Source organism: Fukomys damarensis, unplaced genomic scaffold, assembly GCF_012274545.1.
Source record: "Fukomys damarensis isolate Sample0158 unplaced genomic scaffold, DMR_v1.0_HiC HiC_scaffold_19, whole genome shotgun sequence".
Classification (NCBI taxonomy): domain Eukaryota; kingdom Metazoa; phylum Chordata; class Mammalia; order Rodentia; family Bathyergidae; genus Fukomys; species Fukomys damarensis.
Genome location: NW_022900931.1, coordinates 33,257,209 through 33,284,828, shown reverse-complemented (window position 1 = coordinate 33,284,828; position 27,620 = coordinate 33,257,209). Strand labels below are relative to the sequence as shown.

General features: G+C 39.8%; 1 protein-coding gene across 1 annotated transcript in view; it reads left to right on the top strand.

Moving 5' to 3' along the window:
• Positions 1 to 17: 17 nt before the first annotated feature.
• Epc1 (enhancer of polycomb homolog 1) overlaps positions 18 to 27,620 on the top strand; it is an 84,168-nt gene continuing 56,565 nt past the window's right edge. Inside the window, exon 1 of the mRNA XM_010621314.2 lies at positions 18 to 296. Coding sequence (XP_010619616.1) covers positions 198 to 296 — 99 coding nt within the window. The 5' untranslated portion in view covers positions 18 to 197. The remainder of the gene's footprint in view (positions 297 to 27,620) is intronic.

The following is a 27,620-nucleotide window of genomic DNA, read 5'->3' as shown; positions in this document are numbered from 1 at the left end:
TGCTGCCTTCGCAAAGTTGTTAACCCCAGCCTGCTGGCCGCCGCTGCCTCCTCTGCCTTGAACCTTCGGTGCCTATCTCTCCGATTTCCCCCAGTCGCCCGCAGTTCCTGGGGGAAGCCACCCCATTCCGCCACCGACCATGGGAGAAAGTCCGACTTTCCGTCCATCCAGGATTTTCAAGATGTTCGAGGACCCATATGCTGCCTGGAAGCTGCCTCTGCCAGACACACGAGTCTCCAGCCTATATTGTTACAATTTTCTCCCCAGAACTGGCTTCTCCTCTGCCTGCGCTGATGGTAAGTTTGGGGTTTTCAACATTTATTGGCATTAGTCTTTGAAGGGGCCGCCAGCGGAAAAGAATTTTCATTGTGTTTCTTCCAAAAAAACAAAACAAAACAAAACAAAAAAACCAATCTTCTTATTTTTCTTTAGCTTTGATCGCTGCAGGTTCCACCTAATCTTGTCTGGTTAATTTTTACCAAAACAAAAAAATAGTTTTTTTCTCCATTTAAAAGCTAAATACGTTTGATGTAAATTATAGTCTAATTGCTGTAAACTACGGGGGAACTCAGATATTTCAAGATGGACTTGTTTTGTGCCGGCCGTGTTGGTAATGCTAAATATGTGCATATATTCTCTTCATAAAAATTACATATTACCTAATTTGTCCAGAATAAATGATCAGCAGGCAAACTACGGTTGTAGTTTTGAAGAAATAGGCCTATTATGATCCTCCTGATGGATCACTTGAATACAAACTACAGAAAAGCTGCCCTTGGTAGAATGAAGGTGGAGGTTGACATAGCTGGGTTTATATTAAGTTATGGCTGTTACTAAATAGTGGTTCTTTTATTTGCTGATCAGATCTAAACTTGGAGTCTGTGGTACTATTTCTGTGAAGCTCTTCAATCGCTGATCTTTGCAGATCTAGCTTGTTTTTCTTTAAAAAAGGTAGATTTGGGAGACATTTTGTAATTTTGGGCATTTCTCTAATTTTTTTTTTTCTTTTTGCACACGGTGGGGGATCTTTTTTGTTTTGCATTGATCTGTGTTGGTGGCGCTGTAGTGCTCCTAACAATTTATGTCAGTTTCACTAAAAGAAAAAAGGAAGAAAAAAAAAGAGGTGGGGCAAGATTTTTATGTATTATCTTGTCCTTTTATTTCCTTAAAGAAAGTTGAATTTGGCCGGTGGAAATATTCCTTTTGGGGGCCGAGATGTTTCCTGTGAACTGTGAACTGTGGTGAGAGCAGACATGTCGTCACTCCAGTCCGGGGAGCAGAAGGGCGGGCATGCAGTTTGCAGTTGTGTTTTATCAGATCTAATTTATTACCGCTGGATCTGATGCTTCAGGAAGAAGCTGTCTGTCTATCTTCCCTCTCCTCAGTGACATGTTAGATTTTTAAAAATTGCAGAATCGTGGGTGTTCGTGTCTTTGCGGTGTAACAAAACGTTAGAGTGTTAGTTCCCTGAACATTGTAAAAGTTGAATTTCATTTTGAACCTGGGGTTTCTCAAATAAGTATTCGGAGTCTCTCCTGAAGATTTTCTAGTAGTTTTGTCGTGTGCTAATGCCGACATTATTGTTACATTCTCAAATATATTTCGATTGAATTTACATGTAGGCTTAAAAAAAAGAGCAAATATCGTGTAATAGGATAACATTTTAAGAATATGTGCACAACTACTTTAACTTTAAAAATATCAGTGTTCAATTATCTGAGTGCAGCGTTGTATCTTTTCCATCTTTGTTCATATTGAGAGTTATCTGATCAGAGAATGTGAGACTTAGGCCCAAAGCCTCCCAAGAATGAAAATGTGTTATGATACAACACAGATTTTACTGCTCTCTGTAAACGTTTTGGTCGTTTATGAATACACCAAGTATGTCTCTAGTTTGGAAAAGAAAGTGGGAGGAATCAGTAATTATACCTTGAAACATATTATTTTGCCAAATAAAATAAAAACAACTAAAATAGTAGCCTAGACCACCTTTTCCACATGATTGAACAGATTATTTCTTTAGAGTGAGTGTGTCAGGAGTTATTGTCTTTATCCTCTTAGAAATATGTACATGCTCTTTTCGTTACCCGTTGAACAGTTTGAAGTAAAAGAATGTGCGAATGTGTGGAAATGATTAGACGTAGTATTTTCTATAATCTGAGTATCTTTCCTTGAACTTCAAAAATAATTATGCATTATGCCTATATTTTATTTCTGCTACACTATAAAGACCTGAAACGTTCACCGGAACATTTTATCTCTTTGTAAAGTGTAAATGCTGCTTCGAGGCTGGTTTCTGACAGTATAGATTATTTATAGAATGAACTACTGCGGGTGTAAATCCATTATCTAACCTGGCTGTGCTGAGTTTAGTTCTCTGAAGTTGATCTACTGAATAAAATACTTTCCCACACATTTTTTGCTAAAATATTCTGCTGTTCAAAGTGGTGGCATTTTTCATTTTATTTAACCTCTGAAAGCTGAAAATGTTTCTGTAATGCAGCCCCTCTTTTAAAAACAAACTGATGGTATGAAGTCCATATGTAGCTATGTTCTTTGTTCCCTACATCATGACTATTACATCATTGATTATGAAGTAACCATTAGAGTTAAATCTTCACTTGTCAGAATCACCCATCGACATTTATATTAAAGATTATTTTTCTATATGTGACCTTTACATCACTTCGTAAGTAAAGATGTTTAAATCTGTGAGGCAAAGCAGTCCAGTATTTTATATTCTCCATTTAAAAAAATCCACCTTGTGCTTCATTTTAGCTCTTCTTTGGGCATTAATTCTTTTTAAACTGATAACATTTTATAGACATTTAGTTTATGAGTTTGGTGGGATTGTGATTAGAATCACCATAACAAACTATGTCTTTAATTATTTAAAAACCTTTACTAAATTTAGTGTAGAGAGAACTAACTCAATTTTCCGTGATAGCAGTTGCTAGACCATGAACAATAAAAAATTATTTTAAAAACCTGAAATGTTATTTCAGTCAACAATCGCAGCCTTATTTCTTTCTTGCACAGTATTTTATCAAAGATAGTAGTAAGTAGCAAAATTGGCTATATTAAAACATCATATTATTTCTTTCCTCCCTCCCCTCCCTCTAGCGGAGGGAGGGGTTAATGAGTAGTGAAATCGCAGAAAAAAACAGGTTGCAGAGAGAAGAAAGAAATGATGCCAAAGACATGGGGAATTTGAAATCAAAACCTAGGTAATAAACCTCAGAGAAATGAACTTTCAATTATGGAGCTTGATCAGTAATAGAAATAAGCTGAAAATTGTGTTAAGACTTAATGGAACGAACCCATCTGATTTCTTAATGTATTAAAGTGTGTAGTTAGCAGGGCTGAGAAAATTTCAGGTTAGCGGAACCCGTTAGGTGATGGTAAAGGTGGGATGAAGTAACAAAGGGAAGGAACATTTGGAGACATCAAGATGGCCTGATATGAAAGGCTGAAAATATCACCCAGGACTCATCCAGCCTTACCTTGGAATTAACTTTTCCAGAAGAAGGAAAAATCGCGACATATTTTACCCTTTGAACCAAATTCAGTATAGATCTGAAATTGTACATGCTTCCAGTTTTACCCACTTCTTGGCTCTTTCCTGGTCGCATTGCTGCTTCTGGTGAGACTATACAGATAGGCTACTGTACGTGGTTTTGCAAAAAGAGGAAAAAATACATGAAATGGGTGTTGTGTTATGACTTTTGTTTTTGATCTTTCCAAAATGTCAGATGGGGAAAGTAAAGTAGAGATAATGATTTAATTCTGGAAAAGAGAAAAGCATGTTTTATACTTAATTTATTCAACATTTTTATCCGGAGGCTGTTTGTTCTGCATGTACCACTCCTTAATCTTTTGTGTGCTATTAGAAGGTGCTGGTTAGAGTGTTTAAAAAAATAAAGTTTTGTTTATTTGTTTTTGCCATACTGGGAATTGAATGCAGAGCCTTTGTACTGAGCTACATCCCCAGCCCTTTTTTATTTGGGACAAAGACTAGCTAAATTGCCAGATTGCCCAGGCTGGGCTTAAATTTATGATCCTCCTGCCTCAGCCTCCCAGAGTGCAGGGGGCTGACTTTAAAGATACTTTAAGATCTTAGGCACATGAGATACCCACCTGGGAGTGAAGGCCAAGTAAGATTTCTGGAGGAAAAAGTGTTTTAAATTTAAATCAGTCGATAGAGGCTTTGACAAGTGTCCTTCCATTGAAAGACTATTATTTAGGCACCAAATATTCACAACCTGGGGGGGGGGCACTCTTGTTTTAGTCTTAGCCCAAATAGATGCTGCATAAATAGATAGTTACCTAAGGCAAAGTGGGACATAAAACATTGGCTTATTTGCTTAAAAAGAGAAATTGAAAGCACATTTTGGCAGTGGGCGTGTGGGGCAAGTCTCTGTGAGGTCCATTTGATGAAAACTTTTCAATACTTATTTGTTGAGATGCTGGGGATCAAACCCCGAATCTTGAACGTGCTGAGCATGTGCTGTGTCCCTCATTGTACTCCAAGGCCCACAAATTGAAACTTAACAGCAGAGCATGGTGGCCCAGGCCTGTAGTCTCAGCCATGTGGGAGGCTGCTGAGGCAGGAGCATCCCAACTGTGAGGCCAGCCTGGGAAACTTAGCAAAGACTTAACCCCGTCTCCAAAAAGGGCTGGGGATGTAGCTCAGGGGTGCCACGCCTGCCCAGCCATCACAGGGTCCTAAGTTGGATCCCCAGTACAGAAGGGGTGGGGGCTGGAAATGCAGCTCCGTGGTAGAAACTTTGCCTAACCTGTGCGAGGTCCTGGGTTCAGCTCCTACTACAACAAAAGTAAAGCAATGAAAAATTGTGTTTGAGCTTTATTTTGTACTTTTTGTTCACATTGCCATGAAATAAACACCAAAGAAAATATAAACTGTGGAGATAAAAAATGGGGAAATATAGTTAGTATACAGGATTATATTAGAATTAAAATATTTATTTTTATTTTAAAATCTGTTATTTCTTATATTACAATAGAAATTTTTAAAATAGTTTAATTTATGAAGTTACCATATTAGGCATTTAGCTGATGGCTCATTAAACATATCAAGTAGTGAGCAAAAAAGAAAGACTGATGTTATTTCTATACACATGAACTGGCAGTAAAGGCACTATTTAAGGATTCTCTATATTTGGCTTAAAATGGCCTCGGGAATAAAGTCCCAAATTATTTCGTTAAAGTGTCAACCAGTCCATAACAGCTCAGTTGTCATATCATTTAGTTTACTTTCATATTAACATACAGCCTTACTAGTAGTGGTGTAAAAAAATGGCATTTATTGTTCCAACTAAATTAGTATCAGGAGGCAAACCATTTGTAGGTTTGGTGAACCAAACTCAGTAGCTCAACAATCCTCTGTAGGTTCTATCCATTTACCTGTCATGATGTCAGGGATATCTTTCCTCATAGTCACAAGATGGCTGCTGCAGCTCCCAAGCAGGGTATCCTCATATCACAATTTTCAAAATTAGAGTTTCTCTTGTTTATCTCTTATAATAGAAGAAATGCCTCCCAGGAACTTAGAGCTTATTGATTGGGTTCCTAAGGCAGGCTCACACCTGAATCAGTCTCTGACAGGGAGACTGAAATTACCTTGATGAGTTTGGCTAGAGCAGAGTGCTTAGAAGGGTAAACATCTGCTGGTGTCTCCTGTTCAATCCGGTTGGCTCTTATTTGCTCTGTACAAATTCTAACGGCTTTCGGTAAACATTCTTGAGTGATAAAAACGTTCCTATTTTCGTAGTGACCAGTCACAGGTGAGCTAATTTAAGACGCACCAGCATTTAAGGAACGCTTTCTATGTTCCAGTCTCCAGCCTGAAGCCCACTCCTTAAGCCTTCTGAAACCCTCGCACAAATTGAGGGCATAGAAAATTATTGGATCCATTTTCCAGATGTTTAAACAGGGATAGAGAAGTTGACACACCTGAGAATTGGCCAGGGTTCCACAGTAAGTGAAAAAGCTGCGGTTTGAATATGGGAAGTGGGAAATCAGGGCTTGGATATCACGTCCTCCTCCTCTCTCCTGTCACACGAGGTGTTTGGCAATTCTTTAAATCGACGTATTTTAGATGCACCGTGTGGCATTCGTGTTGCGTCCTCCAGTGCATTTCCTTATGATTTCATACATCTGCTAATCTCACACACTGAGGAAGGGTCCTGCTGACTTACCACGCGAACAGACTTGAGATTTTTACATGTTGAGTTTGCCTCCCGGTACCTCTGTGTACCTCTTCTCTCCAGGGACATCTCATACAGCTCTGTCAGAAGTCGAATGCTGTCAACTTATAAAGATCTGAAATTAGATTTAAAATCGCCCGAAGTCTAGCGGCATAAGCGAACTCGTGATTTCCAACAGGAGATCGAAATAGAGTGTGCAGGGCCAGGGAGTGTTTCGTTCCAGTAAGGTTCAGCATCGATCAGAGTCCGGAGATATTTTTAGGGGGTTTACTGCACTCTCGATGAGTGGGTCTCGAACATTGGTGCGCCCCCAAATCACCCGGAGGGTGGATTAAAACCCAGCTGGGGGACCCCAAGAGTTTTTGGCTGAAAGGTCTGGCTGCTTCTGAGAAGTTACGTGCCCGGAGCCCACGTCTGAGAGCGCAGGGATGGAGGAGCGGCCGCTGGGCGGTAGGAGTTTGGGCTGCGAGGTAAGGGCGGCCAGCTAGAAAGGTTATCGTCTAAAACTGGCGAAGCCAGTGAGTACGAAGACTGCTGCGTGGCCTGGGGCGCCCGGAGTCGCGCCATCGCAGGGTGAGGGCGGCGCAGAGGTGTTTGGAGGGAGGACTCTTGCGTGTCCGCATGCAGGTCACATTCGAGGTGTGTTTGCCAGCACTTCTAATATGTTCCCGTTTTCAACGGAAAAACAATAGCGACAGAGGGCAGCCCTGGACCACCCTTGGTCTGGAATGCTGCTTGGGTCTAGAACCTTTCTTGCTCTAGTAAATTTGATTAAAACAAATTAGCCATCTGGATTACTGGTTATTTTCAAAATCAGGTAAGTATACGATTTCGTTGGGTTCAGCAGCGAGTCCCATCCAGAGAGGACTTCTGTATCGGTGTCCGCACGCTCAGAAACAGCCCGGGCAGACGGGAGGCGGGGGTCCTGCAGGGCCCTGTCCTTAGCTCGGACCCTCGGGCCCCAGCGCGGTCCACTGGACCCTGCGTCCTGCGGGCTGTCACAGCCTCGGGCTGGAAAACCCCAGAACACGCCAGGGAGTCGCCCTTTCCAAGAGCCTGAGCTGCTCCGTCATTAAGCTTCGAGACTTAAGAAATGTGTAGTTCTGAATGAACTGTCCGGTGGTGGGGCTGGGGAGCCCCAGGCAGTCCATGCAAAGTCTTGGTCTCCCAGCTGTGCTCCCAGGCCTCGGAGTTCTCACCGTGCTGGTTTGGAGAGCTCCAGGGGCCTGAGTGGGACGTGTGGGGTGGCGGGCTGGTGCCAAAAAGAGCCGCTCCACACTTGCTTACCAATAGACACATCACCTAAATGGCCAAAAACTCCAGACCAGTGTCGCTCCCTTACAGTAGTCGCTTGCCACGTGTGCTCTGTGTATTTACATTTTTACACTTCGGTTGTGATTCATCTAAAGTTTAAAGTTCACTTTCTCAGTCACACCACATTTCCAGCGTCCGAGGCTCCACCTGGCTCGGGGCTCCTGTGGCACACGCAGGGAGCCTTTCCACGACTGGGCACGGCTCCACCGTGCAGCTGGGTCTCGAGTGTGCCCTGGCCCTGGCGGTCATGGTAGACTTGCACTCGCCTGTTTGTACTGGTGTCTTCTGGGGAGCTGGGGATTGTTCAATCACAGGCCTCCTGCATGAGCTGCAGGCCTCTGCCTATGTATAAAATCACCGGAAACTTAAAACCGAAATGCCTGCTCCCCTCCCCTCCTCCCCAAGAGAGCTGATTTCATGGGTCTGAGTGGGATCTGGGCATAAGTGTGGAGCCAAGATTGAGAACTGCTAAGCTACTGAAACGGGCCGATGGCTTTTAGGACAGGCCAGTGACGGGGGTGAGGGAGAAGGTACGAGTGGATTCCTGTGGCTGTTTCTCATCTCTGTCTCTCAGAAGCTCGGGTCCATCTCCTAAGCAGCAGGGAGGGCCAAACCTAAACACAGAGCAGCTGGACAGTCAGCCCAGTTCTGCATGCAGCATAGCTTGATTACCTAAAAACCACACACTTAGCTGGAAGAAAGCAATCTTTCACTGTAAGCTATTTATTCCCTTTAAGAAGAATTTGTATAGTGAGGACTCATTCTGAAGTTGATCTGAGTTTTAAAAAATATAATACAAAGGGAAATAAGGTAATTCTTTAGGTTTTTAAATCTAAGTTTCCAAATTTTATCAAATCTATAAATATGTGAAATGTTAGAAATCACGGTCCTTTAAATAATGTGGTCTCATTTATAGCATTACTTAAACACTCTCCTGACTTTGTACCAAATTTATAAATCTTCCACATGCAATTCCTTCTTTAATACTTGGGAAACATTTTCAGGAAGGTAAGAAAAATCTTACCTGTGTCAGACATTTAACTTCTAAATATGGTGATTCTTAAGTTCTCTTTAATGTTTTAGAACTACACTCTTGTAGGAAGGCGTTCTATGTATAAGCCCAGTAAGTTTGACCTCTTACCTTCATAGGTCAGATGTTCTTAAATAGTACAATTACATTGTTTTAAGAGTAGGAAAGATTTATTGGGGAGTAGGAATAGCTTCTGAAAGACAGGAGGGGTCCTAGAAGTGGGTTGCCACTGAATTCACTTCTCTAAGACTGTTTCATTGAGCAAAATCATGAGGTGAGTACACTATAGGTCAAACTATAGTCAACATACCAGATACCAAGATAGCTGCTTAGCTAATATTTACCCAATAGAGAAGGACATCGCATATCAAGGGTACATGGAAAGAACAAAAACATTTTGGGAGAGGGATGGATCCAGAGGTTCTGTTCATATATTTCAGTGACTGATGTTTAGCTGGACGTTTATTGGACCAGGTGATAGCAATCATAGTATGATTCCAAATTACTGCTTATCCCTTTTGGGAGGCATATAGGCCAGGTCATTTGCACCTTTATCTTGAGGTCTGGCCTTCGACAGATGTACCTTCAGCCACAGTTCTGATGTCCTTATTTTTTTCTGCTGATGCCCTTGAGGACTCAGTCTCTCTCCTACTGTATATTAGTTTCTATCTAACTTAGCTTCCTATAATAGTTTCAGATGCAAAATTACAGAATTGTGTTTGTGCAGTACCATGGATTCATTCCATTCTCAGAGAAGCTAATCATGCCACATAAGGTCACATCAGAAGCAACATACTTTGTGTCCTTCCTTTCCAGAAGCATCTTGTTATGTCCTTATCCATGATCTGCTGGTCTTTTTTCCTGCTAAAATGTGATTTCCCTCAAGCAAGGAGTGGGCCGTTCCTTATCCCACAGTGTCCAGAGCTCCAGTTGCACAAATGAGATCAGGCTACAAGACATGACAAGAAACGAATGAGAAACTTTCTCATTTTCTGGGGTTTTCTGCGGAAGACATCTGTGATAACTGCCAGAGTGGTAGCAGTAGTCAGAAAGCCTGCAGATTTGCTGACCTGGAGCTCCTGAGAGGCAAGAGGGGAGCAGAACTAGGAATGAAGGACTCAGACCACTCTGCAGAGCTCAGGACAGAGATGGCAAGACCTGGTGCTTTACCTTTGTCATTCACAGAGTAGGGCAGTGATAGCAAATCTTTTTGAAACTGAGTGCCCAAACTGCAACCACAAACACTCTTATTTATTAAAAAGTGGCGACACTGCAATTAGACCTGAATAGTGATGTTTTAATTTAGAAAAAAGGAATTCATACATTAATATCTTTTGTCTTAGAAAAATTCAGTGACAGACATACTGTAGTAGGTTTGCCAACACTGGACTAGGGCCTTCCACAGAGAAGCATGGCTCTGTTCAGAAGTCCCCAAAGATTGCTGCTGGAGGGTGTCAGCTGTCTGTACTCACCACAGGGGAAAGAAAAATATTTCCTGTTTTTTTCTTTTGCATATAGTTCAGGTGCATGAGTTGATGACGTTTTTTTATACACAGTGAAATGGTTTCTATAGTCAAAAAAATGAACAGATCCATTATTTCACAGTTACATGTACATGTAATTAACACCACCTAAAAAATGTTCTCTCAGCAAATTTCCAGTTCACAGTACAAGTTATTCCCTGAGGGCAGACACAGTAGTGACCTCATGATGCCAGATTGGGGCTCTGGATAGAATTACATTTTTAAAAAGTACTTACTGTGATTTCTACTGTACATTCTGAGTCTTTCTGGGGTTAAAATATGCCAACTCGTTAAGGAACAACGACCTCCTCCCAATAATGTTAGGCGTTGCTTCCAAAGTGAATTTTTTGGTTTGCCTTCCTAGTTCATTGAGGTTTTGGTTGGAACACAAGTAGATCCAGTGATCTGGCTTTCCAGCAAGAAAATGGAGATGGAGAAATAAAATAGAGGTGGGAAGGCTAGAAGTCCCGGACAGTGTTCAGTAAACACAGAAGCTGGGCAGCAGGGGGCAGCAGGAGGCACCAAAAGGTTGAAAGAATAAAGATGTGCCTCTGTGACATTTCTTGGCAGTTAGGAGATCGCATTGATAAAGTGACATGTTAACAGCAGTATTCTTTTCCCAAAAAGAAAGAAAAATTAACAGAGAAAAGAAAAATGACAGCTGCTCTGTTAGGATAGCTAATGGCGGAACGGCAGTAATACTTGAGTGAATGGAGAGGTTTTCCGATGTATTTTGATGGACTTCGTACTTGTCACTTTAAGTGAGCCAATAAATTGACAGTTGACTACTCCATGCTTGTTAGATACTGATTTTCACTTTTCTTAAGGAAAATCTAAAACAGTTAAGTTTTAGGCTTAAACTAGTTAACGTAAAAATTGGCTTGTCAATGTCATGAAAAGAGATGAAAGTAGTTTGCAAATTTATGAGACATAACCAAAATATTTTATTTCAATAGATAATTAATTGTGGGAGCATAAAGAGATTAAAATATACCTTTCAAATCAGAGTGTACAAACAGTACATGCACATGCACCCTGTTTGTGTGTATAGAAACTAAAATGTAGACAGTAACATCTTTTCTTTTGTGTCTCCTGTGATTCATGATACAATGCCTGCACAGAGGCGGGACCAAGAAGCAAACCAAGATTAGGAAAACCTAACTATATGAAACATAATCAAGTGTTTTGAACTTTTTTTTTTTTTTGGTACCGAGGATCAAACTTAGGACCTTGCGCTTGGGAGGCAGGCAATGAAACCACTGAGCTAAACCCCGGGCCTAATCACGTGTTTTGATGTCGACTTAAATAGACTTTCTCCCTGTTCATTACACTTCTCAAATTGTTAAACTAGCTACAGTATAGACTCGTTGTTATTGCCTGGTATTTTTCTCAGTGCCTAACAAAGAACGTTGTGTTAATTACTTTCTAAATGTATTACATCAAAACCCCCTGCACTTTTCTAGGGAGAATATCAACTAATTGCAGATATTTTATTTGTAGACAACTATTTTGACCCTTTTGGCATCAGGCTTTATTTTGAAGTTTGCGTCTTTTATACGATTGTGAAGCCTTATTTTACAGTTTTAATGATATACAGCGTTGCAAGCTCTCCGGATCCCTCAAATCACATTGACCACACAGAAGGCAAAGCTGCTTACTAACCATCCCGTAGGGACCTTTTTTGAGGGAAGAGGGTGTAGCTTAATGGTACAGGGCTCCTTGGCAGGCCAGAGACCCTGGGCTGCGTCCCAGCACCTACACAAAACCAGCTGTTGTTTAATGTAGTGTCCCATTAGTCACTGAAATTGCTCTGCCCAGCAGAGCACTCAGGCCTCTCCTATTTGCTCCTAAGCCTTTTCAGAGGCGCCTCCTATGTTATGTAAACATGCTGTAGAGTAAAAATTAGAAAAAAAAAAAAAAAGTACAGGCACAATTTCTTCAGAAAGCACACATCTCAAATAAATGGTCTTTTCTTAAATTTTTATGTTAAAAGACTTAAGGTGGCTGGCAGTGGCACCGCCTATAACACGAGCTACTCAGGAAGCTGAGGCACAAGGGTCGTAAGTTCCAGGCCAGCCTGGGCAATATCGTCTCAAAATCAGTCAATCAATCCTCAGTCAGTTAAATTTAAATTTGAAAAAGGGCTAGGGATGTAGATCAGTGCTCTCTGGATTAAAATCCCTGCTACTAAAAACAAAAAATAAAGTACATCTTATTTTATTCCCATTTTTCTCTATCAACTATGGGAAAGCAGAGATGATCCTAAAATTGGAGAGTTGCGAGTTGGGTCGGGAAGTCCCAGCTCCACATTGTTCATTCGCTTGATGCGGAGTCAGAACTGGAACACATCTTGCAGAGTAAGATGTCATGAATAACTGCAGTAGAGGCAAGGAAGCTCAGCATGGACCAGTTTTTAACTTATTGAGGTATCCTTCAATTATAAAATTCTCACATGGCTTAGAAAAGTTTTTGCTTCTTCTTTTTTTATTAAAGATTGCAAACATACATGATAACAAGAAATGAAGATAATAAAAATTTCAAATATACATATACATGACAGCAAAAAAAGGGTATGAAATAAACAAGAATTTATGTAACACAGCCTAATCAAAATACATTAGTTTGATGTGATCTTCAAACATGTTCTTTCTCATTTTCTTATAATATTTTTGAAATAATGTAATTATAAATAAAACAAAGTTACATATTATAGTTGAGAAACTGTCCTCAAAATTTTATGATTTATAAACTCCTTGGTTTTATTAATTGATAAATTTCATATACTTGTTGATTGTATCACTTACATATTCTAACAAAGCTTCCCACAGAAAGAAATATACTTATATTTGAAATCTAAAAGCAACTAAAAAAAATTCACATTTTTAAGATCAGATTTTTCTGTTTCTATTTTATTATATCCCATACTTATTTTTATTATATTTTATAAGCATAATGATAGAATTTAACACCAATAGATATGTAATATTCTTCCCAAAGGAATGACTATGAATTAAGTCAAGCATGTAATTTAAAGGAATCATAAGGTTGCCAGAGAAGCTATCAATATGCCAAATGTGCACAATCCTACCACATTCATGTCCATGTTTCTCATTTAATAGTACACACATATATGTAAAAACATACCCACACATATACATAATGCATATTTTCTACAATATAATATATACTTAGGTATAATAAAATAGTGCAGTGATGTGTGGATGTAATTTAAAGGAATCATAAGGTTGCCAGAGAAGCTATCAATATGCCAAATGTGCACAATCCTACCACATTCATGTCCATGTTTCTCATTTAATAGTACACACATATATGTAAAAACATACCCACACATATACATAATGCATATTTTCTACAATATAATATATACTTAGGTATAATAAAATAGTGCAGTGATGTGTGGAATGTTGGTGATTTGTGTATATTGAGAAAAAACAAATATCATCTTTGAAGGAGTTGGAGAATTTGTAATATGTATCAGATACTAAATGATATTAATGATTAAGTATAGTTATAATAAAATTTACTTAAAAATTAATATTCATCATCAGTAGAAAATAGGTACAAAGATATATTGATAACATAACAACATTTATCTTAACAAATTTCCAACCAAACAAGCTGTAGTGACAGAAAAGGAAGTTTGTAGAAAGCAGAGATGAAAGAGGAAAATGACAGATGGACCTTAATACTTTTCATACTACTCATATATACAGATTTCATAAATTCTCAAATAAAAAAGCAAAGAAAATGAGAACCAAAATAACTCATCAATTTGGTAGACCAACATATAGAGACAAGGATTAATGTATTGATAAATTTTAAAAATATGAAATGTAAAGCCTGAGATTTAGCTCAGTAGTGCTGCACCTGCCTAGCCAGAACAATGTGCCGAGTTTAATCCCCAGCATCAGAGGAAGAAAAAGAAAAGGAAAAAAAGAAGAGAGGAAAAAAAAAGCATATATACTTTCTGACATAATAAATTAAAAATAAATTATTTGTTATCTCTTCCTCTTGAATTGTTCCCTTCACAAGGATGTAGTGAACTTCTTTGTCTCTTTCAATCAGTTTAAGTTTGAAACTTACTTTGTCTGTGAATAAGATTGCTAGCCTTGCTTTTTGGGGGGGGGCTCCTGTTACATGAAGAAGTTTTCTGTCCTTTCACTTTCAGTCTATGGGCTTCTTTTTACACTAGACATGTCTTGTATACAACATATTATTGGATCTTGCTTCTTAATCCATTCTGCTGGCCTGTTTCTCTTGATTGGTGAATTGAGGCTGTTAATATTGATGGTTATAACTGATATGTACTAACTTATTATTATCATGGGTTTTTTTACCTTCTCCTTTTAGTTTCTTGGCTTGCTTATTTGATTTGCTCTGTTGGGCCTCATTGTGTTGTTACCTTCATTGTCTTGTGTAGATTTTTTTTTGATCATGGCTAGTTGGAGTCTTGTATGCCTCACTTATTTGTATATCAAATTCCCTCTGTTTGGGAAGTTTTCTATAATTAATTCTGTGAACAGCTTTTTAAAGTCATTTACATTTTCTCCTACTACTTCTTGAATTCCTATCAATCTTATGTTATTCTTCTTAGTATCATCTAAGAGTTGTTCTACCAATTTCTCATGATCCCCTACTGTTTTTAAGAGACCTCTCTTTTCAGGGTCACTGACTGAAATTTTATTTTCTATATCTGAGATTCTATCTTTGGACTCTTTTATTCTTTTGTGAACACTCCCAGTGGAGTTTTTAATCTCCTGGATATCTGTTTGAATCTGTCCTATGGATTCCATTTCTTTCTTGTATTGGACATTTATTGTTTCCAGTTCTTTCTTATGCTGGGCATTCATGGCTTCTATCATGGTCCTGAGCTCATCTATTTTCTTCTCAGTTTCTGTTCTAGAGTCATGAATTATAACTTTAATTTTGCTTGTCACCTCTATGATTATCTGGAAAATTACTTCTGTTTTATATTTCTCTAGAGCCTGACTGATCAGTTTTGTTACTTCCTGTGCCTTGAGTTCAGGGTGTCCTGATGATTCACTATCAGACTTTTCGTCCTCATTTGCCCCACTGTTTGCCATTGGTGAACTGGAAGTCTGTCCCTGTATCTTGCTTAAGTGTTTTCTCATTTTTACTATTGTTGTTGGGTTGTCCTTAGTTTAACCTTTAGGTTATTACTTAAATCTTCCTGGTATAGTTGGGCTGCAGCCCATGGGTCTCTAATGACTCATAGACATTCTCATTTTCATAATACTGAAGAAAACAGCTTATTGAATCAATCACAATCCTTTATCCTAATTGATACAATCAGCACCACAATATAATGAAGCACAATTTTCAAATTGACCACTTAGGGTAGTCATCAATCTATCACCTTCAAACCATGTGAATTAAATTAAAATCAAGAAGCAATCCAAAATATGCTTACAGTGAATAAACTTTTCAATAAGGATATTTACCATTTATAATGGGGGCTTAGAACAGAGTTAAGACAAGAGTAGTAGATAAGTAAAAGAATTAGAGAAGGTTTCATATGTAGCCAAAAGACGTAGAATGACCAATCGTCAGGAAACTGTTAAATTCAAAAAGAACAAACAAAATAGAGTATAATGACCCTTGAGTGAGGTAGAATGATATAAGAAAAGCACATAAAGAAAAGAGAAAAAAATAATAAAAGAAGAAAACTAAATTAGGACAAGAGCAGAAACAAAAAGGGAGATGAGGGATACTATAGTGGAGTAAGAGACTGAGTTAGAGAAAGAAAACTAAAAGAAAAAAAAGAATTTGCAGAGTAGGATGAAAAAAAGAAACAAAAAATGAGTTTAAAGGGCCTCTTTCAGACTATATCACTGCTGTCATAATATACAATATGTGCTGCCATGTGCAGAGCCGAGTCCCCTGACCTCAGCTAGCTGGTGGCAGAACCCCACGACGCAGACTGAGCTCAGGCTGCAAGGCCCAGACTGAGTTCCCCGACCTCCTGAAGGGCTGAACTCCACTCAGTTCTACTACACGTTTCCCCCACCTCTTCTTTAAAGATGTTCAAAGTTGAAAGTGCCAGAAAATACTCTTTATGACCACCTCTGCCTCTAGAAAGTAGGTCCAAAGACTGGCACAATCAGGAGGTCTAAAAGTGCGAGGGGGAAAGTTGGGGGGTTCGGGGTGCCCGCGTGGCTACCTTTCTGGCGCTGAAGATGGCGGTGGCAGCACCAGCAGGGGAGGGCCTTGCGGAGAAGACCCGCTGGCGCTGAAGATGTCGGAACCAAAAGTCTTTGCTTCTTAAAAGTAGTCTTTAAGCCGGGCATGGTGGCACATGCCTGTAATCCCAGCAGTTGGAAGGCTGAGGTAGGAGGATTGCTGTGAGTTTGAGACCAGCCAGGGCCACATAGTGAGTTGTAGGTCAGTTTCAACTACATAGTGAGACCCTGTCTCAAAAAACAAACAAAAAAAGGTAGTCTTTAAAACCAACCTGATGAGGAAATACTAATTATAAAATTAGATGTTTTTCTTCACACTTAAATTCTTTTGTCTTTTATTCCCACTGAGAATTAAGGAAAGAGAATTTTAAAGAAGACTGTTGTAGAGAGTCTAGTTCAGCTAATATCAAAGAGCCATTGCTTTTCAAGTAGTGTAAACATCTAATTATTTGAAAAAACACGGATATTGAAACAATTCAAGAAAGAAAGGGAAAGAGAGTTATGTTAAGACAGAGGTGGGAAGTTAGATCCAGGAAAGGCACACACTGGTGGTCCCTCAAAATGAGTGTGTGTGTGTGTGTGTGTGTGTGTGTGTACTAGTATTTTTGTGAATGGAAGGAGAAAGGATAAGGTTTGAAAAAGTTTGCAAGAAGGAACACTTTTCCGGGGAAGTAGCTTAGGGCACAGCCCCTGTGTAGCACTCGCAGGTGCTGGTCTAGTGGTGGGGCACATTTTTATTCTTTACTTTTGTAAGGTCTTTGTTTTGGATGTGTTTTTTTTTTTCCCCAAGGGAAAGAAGGACTAAGCAGCTAGTGTAAGCCCACCGCAGCCATTGGAAAGAATTAATTCTGATCTGGAGAAGCCTGTTCAGCGGCAACTGACTTTCTCAAAACTACTTGATCTTTACGAAAAATACTCACCTTTTAGTGAACTATTAATAATAGTATCAATACTAGCTAATACTTACTGAAATCTTAGCATAATGACAGGCATTTAAGATTTCTTGAAAGATTTCATGGGAATTGAATAATACATGGAAAGCATCCAGTTTAAAGTAAGACTGCAGTAAATTTGTTTACATAGCTTATTTCTATTCCAAACAAATATTTGGAGAGATGCATCATATTTGTGTTACAGAGGAGGAAGCTAAAGCTTATAGAAGTTGAGAATTTTAGTCAATTTTCAGTACTAGAAAAGAGTTGAGATTCTTACCCAAATCACAGGTTGACTCTAGAGCCAGAAACTTTAGCCACTACATTACACTATATCTTTTAGCAATTGAATTTCTGAAGACACCTATGTGTTGTTTGCTAGCAACCTTTATGCTACTTTTAAAATAGAGAAAATTAACCAGCTGTGGTGGCATATACCTATGATCCTGATACTCAGGAGGCCGAGGCAGGGGGATTGCCACAAGTGCAAGGCCGGCCTGGGCTATAGCAAGACTTTGTCTCAAAAAAACAAAGAAAGAAGCCAGGGATTTAGCTCAGTGGTTCCACCACCTGCCTCGCAAGCACAAGGACCCGAGTTCGATCCCCAGTACCAAAACAAAAAACAAAAACAAAGAAAGAGAAGGGCAGGGGAGAATTAGTGAGCAGAGAAAATTCAGGAAGGAAACTTAAAAAAAATTTTTTTTCTGTTCTAAATTGGGATGATAAGAAAGAAACTTCAATTTTCATTTTAAAAATTTTGTTAGTAAAAATTATACTGCTGAATTTATCACAAAATAAAGGCATATTTATCATAGATTTCCTAACCTTTACATTGTACTGGACATTTTGAAAGTACATTGAAGAAATAGGAAATAAATTAGGAGGGGTGAGGAAAAAAAGACTACTAAAATATCAAGCTGGGTGTGGTGGCAGTGATCCCAGCTCACTGGGAGGCCGAGGCAGGAAGATTGTGAGTTTGAGCCCATACTGGGTGACTTAGTGACTTAAGAAGACCTTGTCTCAAATGAAAAATTTCCAAAAGGTCTGAGGTGTAGCTCACTGGGAAGGTCCTGGGTTCAATTCCGCACTAATTGGAGAGAAAAAAAAAAGTAAACAGGCTGAATTTGACTCTTGTCTTAAAGATGTCCTGGGTTAGGAAAGGTGCTGAGGCCCACTTTCACCATCAGATCTTCCATGGTCAGCTGTGTGAGTCATTTTACTTTCCAGGGTGTCATTTTGGGGGGACGTGTGCCCTTCCCCATCACCGGTACTGTGTAGACAGTGCGACTGATACACTTAAGGCCCACAAGTCAAATCATTCCTCTAGGGTCCCACTGTGGGTGCGTGGTTGGTGGTGGGCTAGGATCCGGATGTCAGTATTCCTTCTGCACACTGTGCCTGCCTCCGCTCCCCCGGGGGTGCTGCTGACCACTAGACTGTATTCAAAGCATCACGCTGAGGCCAACAGCAGCACCTGTGTGGTGAGGCCTCACAGCGGTCTGGCTGGATTCGGAGAGGGCACAGTCCCTGGACAGCACAGACCTGTGCACTGACATGTGATGGTACAGGACTGTGGAAGGGGAACAGAGTGGACCATTTAGAAGATGAGTACATTTTTATAAATTAGTTTTATAAAATATCTTGTAGGCCTTTGGTTTCATTTGACAATTTGTGTCCTTAGGGATTTTTTGTGTTTGTTCTGTGACAGGATCTGGCAGGCTGGCCTTGAATTCACTATGTAGCCAAGGCCAGCCTTGAACTCGAGCCATCCTCCTGCCTCAGCCTCCCGAGTGCTGAGATTACACACCCAGCTTCCTTAGGAGTTTTGAAGCCTTTACAAACAATATTATGTTTTATACTGTACATAAAAGGTATAAAGCTCGAGATTGGGGCAAGCTAAGTGGTAGAGCATTTGCCTAGCATCAGCGAGGCCCTGCATTCCATCTTCAGAACAGGAAAAACAAATCAGAGAAATGAAATAATTTATCCAAGGGAATAGAGTACAAATGTGCTTGAAAAATGGCTTGTTTATTGAACACGACTTTTGTGTCAGGTCCATGCTGTGCTCTTTGTAGTAATTATTTCATGAGTACTGCGACAACCTCGCTGACACATTCTGCTGTGATTCATGTTTTATGAACAAGGAAACTACAGCTGTAAGAGCTTAAATCAGAGTAAAAATATTTGAGTCCGAGTTCCCCATGTTCTTTTCCATACAGAAATTTTAGGAATGAAGTATAAAACATTTCCAGGTTATGTGGTATCAAATACCAAATACATTGAATGTTGGGATCCTGTCCAGTTTTGTATTTATATGTCTTATTTCACACTGTGATTAAGATAAAAATCTTTTACTTGATGATAATAAAGATCTACTTTTATGAGAACTTTAAGTTTTTACAGGTTTTCATGTCAGACTTAAGTGATTAAATGGGTAACTTGATTGGAAAACATGCTGTTTCCTTGCATCATTTTGACTAGGATTGACGGAGTGTGTTCTATGTTGAGGAGTCTTAAAAATATTGTGCTAAACACTAGTTTTGAGCCTTTATATCATGAGCCTACCCCTCTCTTAAAGAAGGAGGTGTAATATGCAGTGTTTATCTATTATTGTTTGCTTATATATTAATCTTTGCAGTTCAGGGGTTCAAACCTGAAGCCTTGGTTCTGCCCTGGGGGCAGCACACTCTGTTTTGTAGGGATCTCTTTATGGGATCGTCATCTGAGCACTTGGGATCAGTGTTCTACGGAACATACTTTTGGGAAATGCTAAACAAAGTGCTAGGGAAGATGTTGATATTTAAGGTCTAGGTATTTTGCCAGCTACTCAGATGGGCCATAAAACGGTCAACTTCGTTTGTGTAGACTTGGCACCATTACTATTTAAAGAATAGTGGACATTTATTCTGTGCTTTAAACCATGAAACTTTAAACTGATTTTTAAATTTTAAACATTCTACTAGGATTATATGTATTCTTTATAATAAGGAAAAGTCAGTATACAGCAAAAATCCCTTAAATGGGAAATGGTTAAGTAAATTATGGGGTGTGTGTGTGTGTGTGTGTGTGTGTGTGTGTATGGATAAGCATATGTCAAAAATATTCCTAGCAGAGTATTTAATGAAATAGGAACATTCCCAAATTATATTTGAAAGTAAAGGTCACACAAAAATGGAGTATCTAGTATTCGCCTAGCATATAAAACAGGCAAAAGTGAACCAACAAAGCCAGAAAAGACTGGCAGAAATAAAAACACAAAAATGTTAACTTTATTATGAATAAATCAATTAAAACCAAAATATATTATTCAATCCAAACATATGCTACGGCAGTGAACTTGTTTGGCCCGTGAACCTCAGGTTTGGGAAACTTAATTCAGAAGACATCTTAAGATCTGGTGTGGCTTGGACCTTTGTCAGTAATTCATGTAGGCCAGCCAGGCAGGCAGGTGCTTGAAGTGCTGGCTTCTGCAGCTTGAAATTCAGAGGCTTTGTTTTGCGTCCTCCCTCACCAGGAAGCTATGGGGACTCCTGCTTTAGGGCACTGGATTCTCCTCCACCCTGGAAGTGCTGCTGAGGGTAGCTGCAGTTCCCCGGGGGGCCATGGCTGGTCCTGAAGCAAGACTGATTCTTTAGCCTCAAGGTGTCTTACTCCTGAGTTCTAGGAGGGTGCTGGGAATCACTTCAGATTTTTAGCTGGCTGTGGCCTCCTGGAGAAATGGTGAATTAACATGGCTCAGGTAGCACACAGCTGATGATGGCTGCAGTCTACCCCGCTCCTCAGCAGCATCCTTTCTGCCCAGGTTTGCTGTAGTCTCCAGGGGCCTGGTTGCCCTTTGATCCTCCTCATTGACCTCCTGGAAATAAAGACCTGGCCTGGCCTGGCCTGCTCTGGGCCTTTCCCAGCCCTTGCTCTGTCGCCTCCTGGCTCTTGGTCTTCCCCAGGGCTGCATTCTCTGTATCCTTCTCCTCTTACTCCTTGACTCATTTTCACACCTTCAATTCACTCCCAGGACTGAAATCATCACTTTCTCTTCCCTACTTTGGAAGGAAAGAGGAACTGGGTTGCCAGTACCTATTATCTAAGCAATTGGCACCATGCTGATCAAAGTATTGGGGCAAAGAAACCTTATTTTACTAATGTTAACTTACTTGGTGAGTGTATATATGTATATATATATTAAAGATGATTCTGTGCCCTGTGTGTCAGAAGACACTAGAATTAATTTCTTCCTCACATCATGGGAGCAATGGCGATTCACTCCCATCCCTCTTCACTCTTCCCTGTCAATCTTCCTTTGCCCACCACCTGTCAAGTCAACTGGGTTTAAACCTTCCAACATAAGTTTCCATTTTATTCACATCTTTTTCTCTTGTTGCTTTAAATTTAACTCTTGACCTGTTAGACCATATTGATTTGTATATATGGTAATTAGTAAAACTAAAGCTCAAGTAGTAAATCCTGTCTACTCAACATCATAAGACACCCGCATGTTGTTCTCTGGTCTCTTGGTCTTTTGCGCTCTCTCTTCTGTCTCTCTTTTTTTAATCCTACTGCCCCTTAGAAGATAGCACTATCACCTAAGCTTTAGGTACAGTAAGTCTCATCAATAAGTGCCAGTCAGTAGGTTTCGTGGGTTAAAAATAATGTAACATAATTCAGTCTAAATACATACTATCAATTTTTTCTTTCTTTCTTTTCTTTTTGTACCTGGTATTGAACTCAGGACCTTGAACTTGCGAGGCAGGCAGTGGAACCACTAAGATAAATCCCCAGCCCTAACATCTCTTTTTAAAATATGCTTTAATTCTTAAATTTTCCTTTTCCAAGATGAACTTTTATTCTTCTGGAAAACTTACTGTTAGGATGTATAATGTGTGAGAAACTACTAAGTAGTTCCTCTAAATTCAAGTTCCAGATGTTTTCGGATTTCTGCGCCACTTCTCCAAGTGGTAGTGTTCTCCCTACATTGCTGTCGTAGAGGTCCCCACTGCTTGCCTGCATGTAAGAAACAGTCAGATGATTGATAGGAAGTAAAGGAAGCAAGTTTCAAAAATGGTCTGACTTACTTTCACCCCTTTGGGGGATTTGAGTTTCTAAATTTGAGCAAAATCTGTGCTATGCTTAGATTTTTGTATAACTTTAACATTTACATTATTACAAAATAAGATGTACTGTATGTTATCTTTTTCTTTTAATCTCAATATGGCTGAAACCACTTTGTGGATTTTTTAAAGTTCTCGTTCATTCTCAGATAGTCCTGTTTGTCTGAATGATGTTTTTCTTTCCTTTTTTGTTTTGTTAAAACTTATATTGGAGAGGAACTGAAACAGTTCTGAATCCATCCTACAATATTTGCTAGGATTGATAATTTGCCCATTATTTTAAGTTAGAGATGGATTTTCTACATATATTCTGAATAATTGTACTTTATATTAAATATAGTTCCTACATATTATGTGTAGAATTCAACTGTATAACTTACTATAGAGAAATCAATAATGCAGATAGTTTCTGTGACACGCCATTAAATATATTGGACTTCTATCGTAGTATTTTATTTCCAACATTTTCTAGATTAAAAAAAAATACGAAGCTTCCCATTTGTATTTTTTGAAATGTTGAGTGGGAAGAATTATTTATTGTCATTTCTTTATACAGCTTGTTATGAAAATAAAAAGCAGCAAGTTAAGAAAAATGATCACTTCAAGTGAAATATGTATTATCATTTTTTAAGGTTGAGATCACTGTGGCTTCACATTTTAATGACATTAATTTCATGTTTTCTCAACTAAATATAAATGTAGCTTCTCACTCTGTGAGGTTATAGGTATCATGTCTTATTATTGTTTCTTGCTTTTCCTTGCTCTGAAGATACTTGTCAAATGCTTCAAGGAATGAGGAATCTGTTACCAAATCCAGTATTATGATTCTTAATCTTGTCCTATCAAAGAGAATCAGCTCTTTGCATTGCTATCTGTTCTCACCCTCACTCCTTCCCACCTCTGAGGAACAGTCCTACAGGAATCTGTTTGCAGAATTCGTTCATTTAGTACAAATGTGTCAGCATCTCTCCCGCTTAAAACACAACGAAACTTGTGGCCCAGACAGTTACCTCTGTCTGTGTCTCTGCTCGTTTTTTTGCCAAGCCTCTTGAAGTCTCTCTCCTTTCTGTCTTGTTTTTCTCTCCCCACTTGACTTTACCCATTTCCACAGATGTCCTCTGGAATCAAAAAGCAGAGATTACACCTTCAGCATTGCCTCTCACCAGCTTTGTGACCAGCTTATAGCCCTCTCTAAGTGCACAGGACAGACACGAGGGCTGTCATGAAAAAGAGTAAGAGAATGAAAGCACTTCCATATCCCCTGGCAGTCAGGTGTGCTACATGTTATGGGTACTGATTAAGTGTTACTGGACTTCTGAGATGAGAAAGATCTGTGTAGGTTTAAGAATTATTTTGCCGAGGTTGGTGGCGCCTACCTGTAATCCCAGCATGCCGGAGGCTGAAGCAAGAGGATCTTGGGGAGTTCAAGGCCAGCCTGGCTCTGTAGTGAGTTCAAGGCCAGCCTGAGCTACATAGAGAGACCTTGTCTCAATAAACAAGAAATTATTTTGAATTCACCTAACTGCTCATTCATTTTTCAGATTAGGAAATTAGAGCCCAGAGAGATTAAGTAGTCAATATGTTGTAAAGGAAATGATATTTGAGTTGGATTTTGAAGGATGATGACATGGGTCAGGGACTATTCTGAATACTTTTCATGGAGTGTTTTATTTAATCTTTAAAATGTTTCTACTGATAATATAATTTCAGTAGCCAGGAGTGGTGGCACACGCCTGTAATCCTAGCACTTAGGAGGCTGAGGCAGGAGGATTGCTGTGAGTTCAAAACCAGCCTGAGCTACATAGTGAGTTCCAGGTCAGTCTCAATGACATAGTGAGACCCGGTCTCAAAACAAAACAATATATATATAAAATTTCAGTAGACAGAAGTAGATATGACCTGGAACTGGTTAGAGAAGATTAAAAAAAAATAGTAAAAAAGGAAAGATGCACAGATTTCTGATGGTGTTGATGAGACTTAGCTGAGCTCTGATTAGGCAGTGATGTGAAACAATGCCGAACAGAGGCAAAATTATAGGTGGCTTTGACTACCTTACCAAAGAAGAATGGCTTTCATAATGGGCAAAACAAAGAGCAGACTTCAGGAAGGCAGGATACAGAACAGAAGCAGTGTTTTAGGCACCGTGCTTTGGTGACATGCACTGGGAAGCCATCTGGACAATGTTCTGTAAGCCGAAATGGAAATCCCATTTCCAGACAGTATTAGAGTATTACTACCCTACAGTATTAATACCCTAGTATTACATTCCTAAAGTTTATGTCTCTTTACGTTCTACTTCTGTCCCATCCACTCAGATGTTATCATTTTGTTTCATAACTGGATCATTGTTGGAGTCCCCTTCTGAACTCTGGCCAAACACCCCCACATTCCAACCTGGCAGTTGCTCCTCCCTCCCTCCTTATGTTCATACACCTGTGACTGTCCATGAAGACCTATTATCTAGCATTTCATGCCTGGTATCAGCTCTGTCATCTTACAGAATCAGATCCTATGTCACCTTCTCCATGCTGTCTGATCAGCCCAGCCAGACCTGGCCACTCTTTTTCAAGCCCCACAGCACCATATTTCATTAGTGTCTTGACATCTTGGTGTCATCTCTGGATAAGATGAAATACCTGGTATAAAATCAGCATAGTAAGGGATAGAGGCTTTATTTTCCCTCATGGTTTCAGAGGTTTCAGTCCACGGTCAGCTGGCAACATTGCTTTCAGGCCTGTGGTAAGTCAGAAACATCATGGTGGATGGAGTGGTAGAGGAAATCTCACTGTAGCAAGGAAGCAGAGAGCGAGATCCAGACCTGAAGGGGCTGTGACCCAGATAGTCCCCAAAGGTCACACTGTCATGATCCACTCCCTTTAGCTAGTTGGGCCCTACTTCCTGTCTCCACCACCTCCAAACAAGGATCGTACTAATGGATCAATGCACTGATGAAGTTAGAGCCGTCATGGTCCAGTCACTTCTCAGAAGCCTATCAGAACAGAACACATGAGTTTGGGGGGGCTAGTTTAGATTTAAACCATTCTATTTGGTAAAATGGCTACCAGTATTCTATTTGTATCCCCTGTAATGGTAGTATATTATTGCTTCATTAATTTGTGATGTGAATTGAAGTTATTTTAAATACTCTGAACCCCTTACCTTTTGAGGCAAAATTCAGCATGATATATTATACATTTTTGGCAACCCTGAGAATTTCCAATCAGTATGTTGGGGATACTTAGAAGTTGGGAATAGAAAGTAAAGTTAAAGATAGCGGAAGACTAGCCATTTATTCCAAAGAATCTATGGGTTGGATAAAGCAGCTGAGGAACATTAAACCTGAGCCTTTATTGCTGTGCTCCTGGCCCTTAGCTTGGAGAGACTGGAACTGAACACAAGAGGGGCTTGGGACTTCAACCTTTGAGTCCTTGGGAATCCAGAGAGAACTGCGAGTTGAAAATCCAGGGCATGCTGGAGCTGAGTGGAGAGCGAATGAGGAAAAAGATGTTTCTGAGCAGGAACAAATTTTTGGAAAAGCATGCTGAATTTGTAAGCATATCTCTGAACTTTCCATTGAGGGTGATTTTTTTAGAATTTCTAGAGAACAAGCAATGTATTTGTGCAGTGCCTGTTATGACTATTATGTGGGAACAGTTATTGGAAGCTGTTATGGAGTTATTAAAAAATTAATTTCTTTGGCTCACTCATGACTTAAAACTGTATTCTGTCCTACACTGCCGTGAGTTCCTCAATCACAAATTCTACTACTAGGATTTTAATACTGTAGGCTGGTAAGGACCATGACAGAAAAATACAGCCAGTATTTTCAGAACTGTTAAACCTGGCTAAGCAGGTGTCATATTCCACAGTAGAGTCGCCAGTTCTCGAGGTTCCCAGCATGTGATAAAGTTTCTCAGGCCCGTGTTTGCACCTGCTACTGCCCTTGCCTAAGGTAACTTTCTTCCCTTCGTGTTTTGCGAAGTTAACCCGTACTTATCCTATGTAATTAACTGTACCGAGGTATCTCTTTCTCTCAAATGCCTTCCGCGAATACTGTCTTAGAGCCACTGCCCTGGGTCAGGAGCCACTCCTGCCTAGGACCAGTAGCCTGGGTTACCGTTGTTACATCACATTGTGACAGTTGGAATCCCCAGGTTCTTGTCCCTTTGTGAGCTCCTATAAAAGGAGCCCCCTGGGCGCTGAGCAACATACTTGGAAGGCAGTGAAATCTCAAGAAAGGTTTGCTCATGGAATGAATAAGTGTATGGCCTGTGTGCAGGAAAGGCATGTGAATCTGCCTCCATGAGCTGAGCTATCACTATTGGAGTTTTAGGGTAATTTTGGAGAACCACACTCCGTACTCGTCTTCTCTCCACCTGGTGGAGTGTAGCAAAGTGTGCTCCTTTAGAAATAAAGGTAATAATCAATGGTACATAGAGACCAGCCTAGAAAGCAGTGTGCCTACATGACCTAAGCTAATAACAGTTCCTATCAAACCCCATATTTAAGAATTATTTTTACTGTAGAGAAAAGCAGATTTAAAAATAGCTTTTATCTCGATGAACATTTGCGATTTCGCTGCCAAACTTAACCCACCCCAGCAATCTTTCCAATTTGTAAAATAACCCACTAAACAGGAGATCTCTGGATATCCATTTTCATGTACAATATAAACCAATTGGTCGCAAGCTTTCATATCCACCTAAATCCCTTCTAATAATTCAGCTTTTCCTCTTTTTCTTTTTTGGGTTGGTGGGAGTACTACGGGTTTTTACGTGATTCAATTTCATAGTTTTTTACAAGAAGAAGAAAAGAAGTAAAAAAAAAAAAAAGTGCAAACCCAGGCCATGGCGAAGCATCCTGAAGTAGACATCGAGGACCAGGCTCCAGAATTGCCAAGGCCAAGCTTTAAATGTTTTTCCCAGATGTTATGTGCGAGGGTAATTCTTCTGTTCGCTTCAATTTCAATAAAAGAGTGAATGAAGGTAGATAAAATGTAGGCTCGAGGAAAAACCACCTCTGTAACGGAACTGGCTATAAACACCTTATTTATATCGAGCCCATGGATGGGAAGCTGACCAGCGACTCGAAGCCCATTATTATGATCCCGAGTTTCATTTGACATAGAAATAAGGGCTGGTGAAAGTTTACCAGAGTAGCATCTGGCCCACTCCTGGCGTGTGCTTCTGTCATTTCTCTCACGTTTTCGCCTCCTCGAGGACGCGTCCGCCTGTCCCTAAGCCCGACAGCCGCCCCCGCCTCCGCGCG